The 10,825-nt window shown below is 27.8% G+C and overlaps 2 protein-coding genes across 4 annotated transcripts; both read right to left on the bottom strand.

The window, feature by feature from the left end:
* Positions 1-683: 683 nt before the first annotated feature.
* On the bottom strand, positions 684-2,019 carry Gip (hydroxypyruvate isomerase-like protein Gip). Its single transcript, XM_083079579.1, is given in 6 exon segments — positions 684-918; positions 920-1,023; positions 1,139-1,260; positions 1,346-1,516; positions 1,636-1,747; positions 1,813-2,019. Coding segments are annotated over 6 exon segments (741 nt in total). The 5' UTR covers positions 2,009-2,019; the 3' UTR covers positions 684-882.
* Positions 2,020-3,986: 1,967 nt separating this feature from the next.
* LOC145960240 (lipase 3) lies at positions 3,987-10,566 on the bottom strand. 3 transcript variants are annotated; one of them, XM_083079548.1, is made up of 7 exons: positions 10,006-10,566; positions 6,649-6,892; positions 6,278-6,392; positions 5,951-6,197; positions 5,625-5,889; positions 5,303-5,445; positions 3,987-4,836 (listed from the first exon to the last, which is right to left on the bottom strand). In XM_083079548.1, exons 1-7 carry the CDS (start codon positions 10,051-10,053, stop codon positions 4,687-4,689), a joined length of 1,212 nt encoding a protein of 403 aa, XP_082935674.1. In that variant the 5' UTR covers positions 10,054-10,566; the 3' UTR covers positions 3,987-4,686. The 3 variants fall into 3 exon arrangements, with proteins under 3 accessions (XP_082935674.1, XP_082935671.1, XP_082935672.1); XM_083079545.1 differs by having other exon boundaries at positions 6,559-6,892; positions 10,006-10,565; XM_083079546.1 differs by having other exon boundaries at positions 5,625-5,880; positions 6,559-6,892; positions 10,006-10,565.
* Between the last annotated feature and the right edge of the window lie 259 nt (positions 10,567-10,825).

Raw genomic sequence — 10,825 nt, 5'->3', positions numbered from 1 at the left:
GTTTTATCTGATATTTAAAGAAAAGATTTATAAAATATACATTAGTGAGATACAAAAAGTATACACACAGATGTGCAAAATTTATTGTAATCTTTTATTGCGTAGCAAAAAAGAATCATCCTATTAATTTATCAAAAATAAATACTTAATATTATTTTACTTCTCATGATAAAATCTATGATGAAATGCTATCAATTTTTCAAATTTATAAAATTAATTGCAATGTATAATGCTGTTATACATAGAATAATGGAAATGCTTGTACTTATATTTATAAGTATTTTTGATTATTTATGATTCACATTAATTTGCAAAAATAACAAAATACTATTTTTACAAAAATACTTAAACTCAGAAAATAAATTATGCTATTAATATATGTGGTGTACTTTATTATATGCTATGAATTTCGGACACATAATATATTGTATATATCTTATATTAGCCTGCCATATTTTTGTTTATACAGGTTAAGATTATGTTTATACTTGTGGTATAAGAGCAATATATGCATTGTCAATCTTACATGTATATAATAATTATTAAAAGTCAAAATAAACATATAAACATTAATTTACATTTATAAACTAATAATGAACTATGTAATAATGTTTGTTTAGACATTAATTTAGATATTAATTTTGTACCTCTTATATGATTTATTGAAAATTATTCCTTCATAGTTAATGAATAATAATCTGTTTATTGTTTTAAGGTGTGTTTACATAAAATTGGTAGATGTTTATTTTCTTATAATTCATATGCAATACACATATGAAAATATATTTCTCATTTAAGAGATAAATAAAAAAATTTATATATATGTGAAATATATTTACAAATTGTAACCATATTTCTTAATCCAATTTAATCCTTCTGTTGTTAATGATTTTGGCCGATATTCCAAACCAATATACCCGGTGTAGCCAATTCTTTCCAATAAAGAAAATACATATTTATAATCGATCTCGCCTGGAGTATCTGGCTCATGTCTATCAGGAACTTGAGCTATTTGAACATGACCTATAACAATAATATAGTATTATACTTTATGAAAATAATAATATAAATACATTAACATTATATTTTGTTACATTTAAAGAGAGAGAGATTAGGATAATATTGTAAAAAAACTAACCCACATAAGGTAAAAAATCTTGAATGCAATTTGTAATATTACCACAGCAATGTTGTAAGTGGAAAATATCCATTTGTAGCTTAAAGTGTGCGCTATTTATCTTCTTTACTAAATTTAAACCTGTAGTGACAAAAATAATAGAGTTACTCTTTAAGTCTATTATAAAAAAAAGTAATGGTAATTATATTAATGAATAGTCTCTTATCTTTCTGAAAATTATTCATGTAATAATTTGGAACACTGTAATTATTAATCGGTTCAATGACAACGACAATGTCTTCCGATTTACATTTCTCAATGGCATATAACAGGTTTTTTTCATAAACTATATCATTAGCAGTAGTGGGCGATTCTACTTTTCCTGACATTACATGAATCCTAAGGATAAAATCTTGAGAATAGAATTCGTTGTCATCATTATATAATATAAATTGTTCATCTATATAAGCATTAATTCTCAATTTTGTGTCTTTACAGTTTATTATAGTTATACTCACATCTTACAATCCAAAGCTTTTGCATATTCTATCGTTTTCTCAATACTTTTCTTGAAGTTTTCTTCTTCACCTGGAATTGCAGCAAAACCCAATTCCCCTTTCGTAACATCACCTATTGTGATAATTCAAGTTAGAGCTAAAAAAGTTAATTACTTTTATAATGTGAACACAATATACCTGTGAATACATTCAACAATATTTGATTGATATCTGCTTTCTTTTTAGCTGTGGCAACCTGTTGAACAGAGAAGCCAAATGGAAATCCACTTTCAACTGCTTTAAATCCTGCTTGCTTAGCCAGCTGATATCTGTCAATAATATTGGGAGCCTCCGTAAACATAAAAGATAGGTTACAAGCAAACTTTAAAGCCATGATAGTGGTTGCTGTAAGAAACGTGATCTATTGTAAGTTGAATTCTCAATCAATTATGGCATTTATCAATGCATTATATAATAATTCTTATCTCTATGATAAAATCTATAGCAACTATCACTGATTAGATAATTTTCAAGATTATTACACAGAAAATAAATACTTTTAAATCATAAATGATTATTTCTCAGCAAATGTTCTTATATTTTTTATATTCACATACGTATATTTATCATAAAAATACATAAATATATTATATGGGAACTTTAATATGTATCAAGGAAATTGTATCAAGGAAAAATTTCGCGCAATTATATCCGCGATAGGCTCTTATTACCCGAATATTAATATCACAAAAGTTTATATATATCTATGATATGCTACATTACGTTTGACCTTTATCTATTTTCAAAAGATAAAGATTTCAAAAAATTTTATATTTGATATAATTTTTCTCATATTCAAGAATTGTAAACAATATATTACAAAGGCTGCGTTCCATTTAACGATCGCAACGCTCGCAGAATTATTTCATCCTTGTTTGCTAAAAGTTAAACAAAGACACATGTTTACGAGTGCTACGAGATAATTAAGTGGAACGTAGCGAGAGTCATATAGACTGCGGTCAAGGGGATGCTGAAGATGCTTTGAAGCGTTTGATTGACCAATCAGGGTAAAAGGAGTAAAGATTTCTTTAATCTGATTGGTCAATCAAACGCTTCAAAGCATCCTCAGCGTCCCCTTGACCGCAGCCTTAATCTCGTCTATGCTGCTTCTTTGAAAACATCACGTATATATTATAGAATGCGGAAGGAGAAGAGGAGAGAAGAAGGAAAATGTAGGCTGGATAAGATTATTCCCTGCTAATTAAAGATTTGTTTTTTATAAATGTATTTATTGCATTTTTTTTATTTTTCTCTTCTTTCTCTTCCTCTGAAAATATATACATATATGTATATATGTCGAAATCGTCTTGTCACGTCCGTCTTATGTTAAAATCAAGATCCCCTTTGCCTTTATCGGCAGTTAATGCTACGTCTATGTATTCGATACTGCATTATTATTGTTACATATTGTTTAATATATTATTTATATAAATAATTTTAAATCTAGTCTCTTTGTACGAAAAAGAAAGAATCGAAATTATTGATTCAATATCAGTTGACAATGAAATAAAATACTTTTCAAAGAAAATGTTATGAAATTGCATTTCTTGTTTGCATATTTATAAAATCTTTTTCACGCATATTTATCATTATGTGTGTTGTAATGATGCAATTTTTTCGACGCATTTTTTTATACTGCATGGTCGGTCTAAGGCCGATATTACATTTGTCGTACGACAAATTTTTTAAGCACATTGATTGGCTGCGGGATAATAATTTTTTGAATCTTTAGAAACTTTCTATCCCGCAGCCAATCAATGTGCTTAAAAAATTTGTCGTACGATAAATGTAATATTAGCCTAACAAAGTAAAAATTATGAAACTTTTGTTACATCACTGGAATCAACCGCAAATTTAATCTTCTCGCTGATTTAAATACTCATAAGACCATGTGCAGTTTTCATATAAAAGTATAAACAAAATTAAAATTAAAAATACTTAGTATATGTACATTTAAGATGTGGCAAATCATCTTTACGTTTTTCTGAACGTACAAAAGTGATAGTGATATTTCGCTTAAATTTAAAAAGTTAATAAATATATTTTTCTTGTAAATATATTTTTTTTTCATAAGTTTACTTATACACAAATGTATTAAATAACATTTTTATATACAAAAAATAATATATTTGCATATCAATTTCTGCCAAAGACAGGTACAGACTTATATATAGATATATATTTGCATACATAAAATATTATATTTAAATATTAGATCTTTCACATTATATTCAATTGTTATTACAATTCTTATTATACCCTGTTTCTGATTTATTTTTAATCAATGTCTTTATATCTGTTATTTGAAATCCTATATACCTCAAGTTTGCTTCATATAATTAAAATGCCACTTATTTGCTTAATGATTTTGTTTCTTAACTAATTATTAAATTATAATATCAGAAGCAAAAACCTTGTAAATTTTTTTTTATGAAATTAAATTAGTTTTTTCGTCTATTCGTGTGTTATTTAGTTTTAATTAGTTTTTTTAGTGTTAATTTTTTCATATATTTCGTTTATTCGCGTGTTAGATAGCAATTGGATTGATAAAATATGTATACCCAAAGTATTTTTTCTTACATTAATAAATGTATGTATAATTTTCAGATATGTGCGTATATGTATCTGCTATATTTTTAATGAAACCTTATCAAGATTTACAACTATTTATTAATTCATGAGTCATTAAAGAGAAAATTTTCAATATATCTACGATTCTCGTATATCGAACATCTCGATTATCGAACACTAGTGATGTTAAAAAATAATTTTTTTCTTCGCAAAAAAATTCATATAATTTTAACTTCTGATATAATAATTGGATATAATTATAATGAGGAACTTGGAATTTCAATTGTTAATTTCTCAACACTCGAGTTGATCAAAATATAAACTTACAATAAACAATGTACTTGATTTGAATGAGTTAATTAATGCGTACATTGTAGACGTAAAAAATCGAAATTTTTTTGTATATAATTTGTGATTTTTAAAATATTATTGAAATATACATTAAAATTTCTTTAACGTAATTACAATGCGATTATATAGAAGAGTTCTTGCATCTCGGCCCCATAAATAATCAATATGATTGAATTTTTCATACGATATCTTTTTGACTTCTACAACGTTTGGTAATCTATTTATCAATTTTTGAACATCCTGAAACAATTATGAGACGTGAAAATAAAAAAACCAAACTTTCCACAAAAATTTAATTTTGATTTTAATTCTAGTCACTTTCTTTGATTACGCATTTTAATTCTAGATCTTATTTTCAGCATGAATTCTTCGAGAATGTATTTATATTATATTATTAGACATTTATTTGATGCAGAAGTCTTAAAATAAACATTCTAAGATATTAATATAATGAAAAAAATTCAAATTTATTTTTTTTGCATTTTTTAATTTATAATTTTTGAAATCAAAAAACGCGCGCGCGTTACACACAATACAAATAAATAAAAAAAATTTATAATATTAATATTAATTCAATTTAAAAAGATTAAACTTATAAAGATTACATAAAGATAACTTTAATTTTTAATTTATATATAGAACTTATACACACAGTATAATTTCATAATATATAATATTTTATACAATTTAATTATATAGAACTTACAGTATAATGTGTGAGAAAATCATTGTCACTATAAAAAATCGCCACGGGTACTTTGATCCTTTCAAGATTATACTTGGGTGGTTGAGTGGATCCATAAATTTTTAGATTTTCTTTAGCGCCATAATCATATTTTTGAAAACAGCCTGAAAAACAAATGATTATACATTATATATAGGATGTCTCAACATAAATATAACTATCTCTTTTATTTCTCAAAATAGATTGCCAAAAACGTATCGAACGTAAAGAAAGTGTGAAAAATCGTGCGAGTTATTATGACATATCATTCTTTCTTTTATACATACGATGTTATGTTACTCACCGGAGCTTATTAACTGACCATAATGAACGATTTGTTTTATTGCAGCGCCGGCCGGAAAGTGTGCCAATATCAAAGGTAACATGGATTTATCAAGCTGATCACTACCGAATCCGGCGACTAGATAAAACCAATAGTTGCAGAAGCTCTTTGTCACCGCGCAAGGAGCGTTGCGTACGAGGGTGCCAAACACACGTGTTTGCCACTTATTACGGGGGAAGTGTTGAAAGTTGAAAAAGTAGGAGCACCAATGAAACCACTGAAACCACTGAAACGGTGAGTAATAAGTATATAATCTCGCGGGAAAAAGAGTTAGAAAATTGCATTACCTCCAATATATCATTAAAATACACGAGATACTTGAAGAGTGGACTTCTCTGATTCGACAAGAACGCTATAGGCGCCAGACTTATCATTCCCTTGATTTTAGAGTTATATTCGGGTCTCTCGCTTAGCATAACGTAAAACGCGGTTGTACCTTGACTGTGACCAATATAATACAATTCGGAATGACCAGTCTTTTCTAAGATATAGTCTATCATCGCTGGTATATCATAATATCCGATCTCGTGCCAACTGTGAAATGTATATTTTTTATAATACTTTTCTGTATTTACTTTCCTACACTTTAATCGTTTAAAGAGTTGTTGGATTACCTGAAATTCCAAAACTCTCTATTCTTAATCGAGTAATGCTTGTGGGTTTTAGAGTAGGTATTTCCACGAGCATTCGCGAGCCAAACGTCGAATCCATTGTCGCAAAGAACATATGCTGCAATGAAAAATTATACAAGAAAGATGATCTATATTATTTTACTAATAAACAATTTTCACGTCATATAAAATTTTTCTTTTGTTGATCGTTAAATTTGTTGATATTATTGAAAAATATTTTAGTACGATCGGAAATACAAATAATAAAAAAAAGAAGTAGTGACCAAGAGCCTTGTGAGGTCCCAGTAATATCCAATCTGTAGAACTGGACATAAGTCCATGATTTACAATAACTGGCAATTTTGAATCTGCACCGGAAGATTTGAGGGCTTCCAGAACACGATGACAATCGGGGGTAGCTGATGAATTAGCGGGGGTAGCGGTAGAATCTTCGCTATTGTTATCGATAACAGCAGTGTCAATATTTGTGATAGAGTCAGTTTTTATTGGCACTTGATCATTAGATGGGAGTACACGATACACATTCAAGCAATAACCATCTTCTGTCCAAATGTGGTGGATCTCGGGTATGTAACCGTGAGCCTTAATCAGTTCAGGCTGCAATTGTATAAAATGATTATGTCGTATAATTTTTTATCAATGAATGACTTCATATGTCCATTAATTCATTAAATTATATAACTCTTTCTTTAATTGATTCAAAATTGTATAAACATAAATAACGAAGTTATTCTCTTTATTTGAGCCAAATTCCTAATTATTAAATCTTAATAAAATTTTTAAATTTTAATACAAATTTTAATTTTGCGGCGAATAAGAGGCAAATTTAAATTTTTAATTTTTAAATTTAAATGGCCAAATGCTGACTATATTGCAATAATAATTCGTGAAAATTGGCTATAATAAATAAGAATTAAATATAAATATATTTTAAAAGTTTATATTTTTTAACATAATTTTAAAATATTTTTCAATAATATGTGAAAACTATTCTAAAATTTATTTTATATTAAGCTTAAAAGATTTGCAAGAAAATAATGTTATTTATGTTATTTTATATGTGCATATAAATGACACATTATTTTTTATTTTGTTCCTGATTGCAACATTTTTATGTGCTATAAAAAACCATATGACATTGTTAAATATTAAAGAAAGTTCCATTTGGTTGAAGAGATCAAGAGTTAAAATTCATAAAAATAAATAGCCAAGCGCTACTAAGAATTAAGATTCATAAAATTAAATAGCCAAGCGCTCCTAAGAATTAAGATTCATAAAATTAAATAGTCAAGCGCTACTAAAAATTAAACGATTTATAAAACTAAAGCACATTTGACATTGATCTGAGATTTATGACATACAATTGTCGGGTATCTCAAAGCGGAATAATTCGATTTAGTCCGCAATGTGTTTCGAGGAGTTTATCCAATTAGCTGACGAAATATCATACCAAACGTGATGTTTTTTTCAGAAAAGGAATTATATATCAATGCGAAAATTATATTTAAACCGTGTTGCACAAGGATAAGCAAGTTTGTTATGAAACAATGTATGTAATTATATAAAATTTGTTATGAAACAACGTACATAATTATATACTATACATAAATTAGAGCGTTAAAAGTTATCACAATAGTGTTATTAACTTTACACTAGCATGCTCTTAAAGCTCACTTTAAATGCACTCTAATTCGCGATGGAATCACGAATGGTATTTATTATTTTATATGTAAAATTTTGATGTATATGTATATTGTGTATCTCTCTGTGTTATGACTCAAATTTATTATAAATAGATTATTGCTATTTTTGCTGATTTTTGCTGATATTTATTATAAATATAATTCTTTCGTGAATATTATTGTAGATCATTTAAAGCTGGCTTAAGTTTATTACAACTTTATATCATATCAATTTATATTTAAAATAAAAAGTTCAAAAGTATAGATTATAAAGATTAAATCAATTTTCAACAAAATTAAATTTGCGAAATATTAATCAAGAAAGAATAGCCAATTATTTTTTCTAATAATAAATTTGGGATTGCAATATTTTGAAAGCAATTAGTTAATTCATTAGTTAAAAATATTTTTGAGAAGTTAGAAAGATAAAATAATTTAACGACTTATTAAATACATATTCTACGCTAAAAATTTTGCCACAAATATATATATATTATATATATAAATTATAAAATGTATCTCTGATGATTCTTCACAATCAATATCGCAAATTGCAATTTAGCCAATTGTACTTAACTTGCTGAACTTGTGTAGGCGTATATTAGTAATTAAAAGTTAAATCAATGACATGTATTGTGATGTTAAAATACTAGCGCGTAAAAAATATGTTCAAAAAATATTTTAATTATACTTAATTTTGTACATGAAAATGTAATGTATAAAGAGCAGATTTAATTTTTTTTAGCACTTTGAACACTAATTATTGAATTGATCTTTAGACATTTACGTACTAAACATTTGCATAGTAAATATTTACATAGTGGAATAAGATCGTAACGAGCGTGGTAAACTTTGTTATTAATACAAGAAAGCGAAAACACATTAAAATTAGCAATATATTTAATAATGGATTTACATATTATATTCTTGACATTTAAATGTTAAATGAAGAAAGATAGACTACATAAAATATAAAGAAGATTATAAAGAAAACAAACCTAAAAAACCTGTTACAAACTTAAGAACGTAATAAAAATAGAATTATGATAAAAACAGTCAGAATTTTTTGTTAGTGAATAATGTGTTATGGAGCTTTATCTTGATTGAAAAGTTAATAAGTTTTGTGCAGTCTTTATCAATTTCATTGAATTTTTCTATAATATTGCATTTCTTTTAAATATTGTAAATTTGGCTCATATGTATGAATTGCCATTATGTGAATAATAGTGTTTATTAATAAAAAATATATATAAAAATATATAATAAATAGAATAATCTAGACAATTAAATTAGCGGGAAAAAATCCAAATTTACAGTATGTAAAAAAAATGAAATATCATAGAAAATATATCTCCAGTAATTCATTCATCGATTCAAATATATGTGCGTAATTTTATACTTATTTACATCTGCATTTTATTTTAAAAGAATAGGCTTTAGACACACGTGTGTATGCACGTGCGCAAATATATTTGAATCGAAGAATGAGTTACTGGAGAAACTTAAAGAGTTAATCGATGTCTTAAAATAATTTTTTCACTAATATCGTCTGAACTTTTTGTGAGGAATTTATATATATATATATCATTAATATGCTTGGAAATTATGTAAGTTTGTTTTTAAAGAGTTAATCGATGTTTCAGAATAATTTTTTCACTAATATCGTTTGAACTTTTTGTGAGGAATTTATATATATATATATATACAGGGTGAGTCAAAAGTATGTTTTAAAAATTTGTGAGCGTGTTCCTGGATAAAAAGGAAGAACAATAGTTCATATGAACATATGGTCGCAAATGCTTTGTTGTCGAGATAATGGACATAAATCAGCAGTATCAAATAATGCTTTATTTGAACGTTTACAATTTTGTATTGTAAATATATATATATATATATATATATATATATATATATATCATTAATATGCTTGGAAATGATGTAAGTTTGATAGTTGCACGTGTGCTCCAGATCAAAGTTGATTTAAATAAGATCAAAGCGATGCTTTAACAGCGTCGATGCGAATCTTACCGTTGTCATATGGGCTTCATCCTGAGTCATATTTGTTGCCTCATCCATGCCGTTACGATACCGCGACGACGTAAACTTTGCGGGCCTCTCGGTAGAACAATGTTTTCTTTTATAGAAACACGCGTGATCTTTCGTTTCCCCACCTCTCGTATTTTTTCCTCTCACTTTTTTTCTCGGGACTCACGTATGATTTCCGAGAAAGCGACCCGCAAAATCGTGCGCCGTAGAAGGAACGGAATCGTCTGTATATGTTTCAAAAAGAAACGCGCCGCGTTCGCGCGGTGAAAGGCGCGTTTTCCTTTACACCCGAAGAGATTGCGCCGATTAGCGATGGATTATTAACGTCGTGGGGATGAGAATTCTGCTTCGGAGTCGGCGTTATTTTGAAGACGCAACGGAACGAAATTACGCGCGCGCATACGCACGACTTCCGGGATAGTTTCCGGAGCTCTTGTTTCGTAGGAGACACGTGAGGGAAAGAGTGTGCGACTGAACTGTCATTGCGAGTACAAAGTGAACGCAAATCTGCGTATGGTACTTTGACTATAAAAACATGGACCGCCAGTCCCCCACCTTTTCCATTCATAAACAATGTTATGAGTGTATCCAACATAGATATAGGGCCTGTTCTTTTTAGTTACACTGCTGCACTAGTGCAATTAGTTAGAGTGAAAGAAAGTACGTTTGTCTCTTTCTAACTTAGTGCAGCAGTGCAGCTAAAAAGAACAGATCCATAGTAAGTATAGGCCGGTATTCATAGGCCCATATTCTGAATCCTCTTTTATCGATAAAAGTGCTCCTAAAAGCGGCCTGTAGCCAA

The sequence above is a fragment of the Camponotus vicinus genome, unplaced genomic scaffold, assembly GCF_025532165.1.
Source record: "Camponotus vicinus isolate PSW18456_S1 unplaced genomic scaffold, iyCamVici1.0 SCAF_10, whole genome shotgun sequence".
Classification (NCBI taxonomy): domain Eukaryota; kingdom Metazoa; phylum Arthropoda; class Insecta; order Hymenoptera; family Formicidae; genus Camponotus; species Camponotus vicinus.
Note: the sequence above shows the minus strand (reverse complement) of the source record. Positions and strands in the feature narration are given on the sequence as shown.

Bases quoted from the DNA above. Each gene is read 5' to 3' on its own strand.
- LOC145960240 (XM_083079545.1), bottom strand. From the start codon at position 10,053: ATGGATGAGGCAACAAATATGACTCAGGATGAAGCCCATATGACAACG. The intron at 5,890-5,950 runs GTAATGCAATTT...TCACCGTTTCAG, and splicing joins ATTTTAATGATATATTGGAG to TGGTTTCAGTGGTTTCATTG. The intron at 4,837-5,302 runs GTAAGTTCTATA...TAATTGTTTCAG, and splicing joins ATTTTCTCACACATTATACT to GATGTTCAAAAATTGATAAA.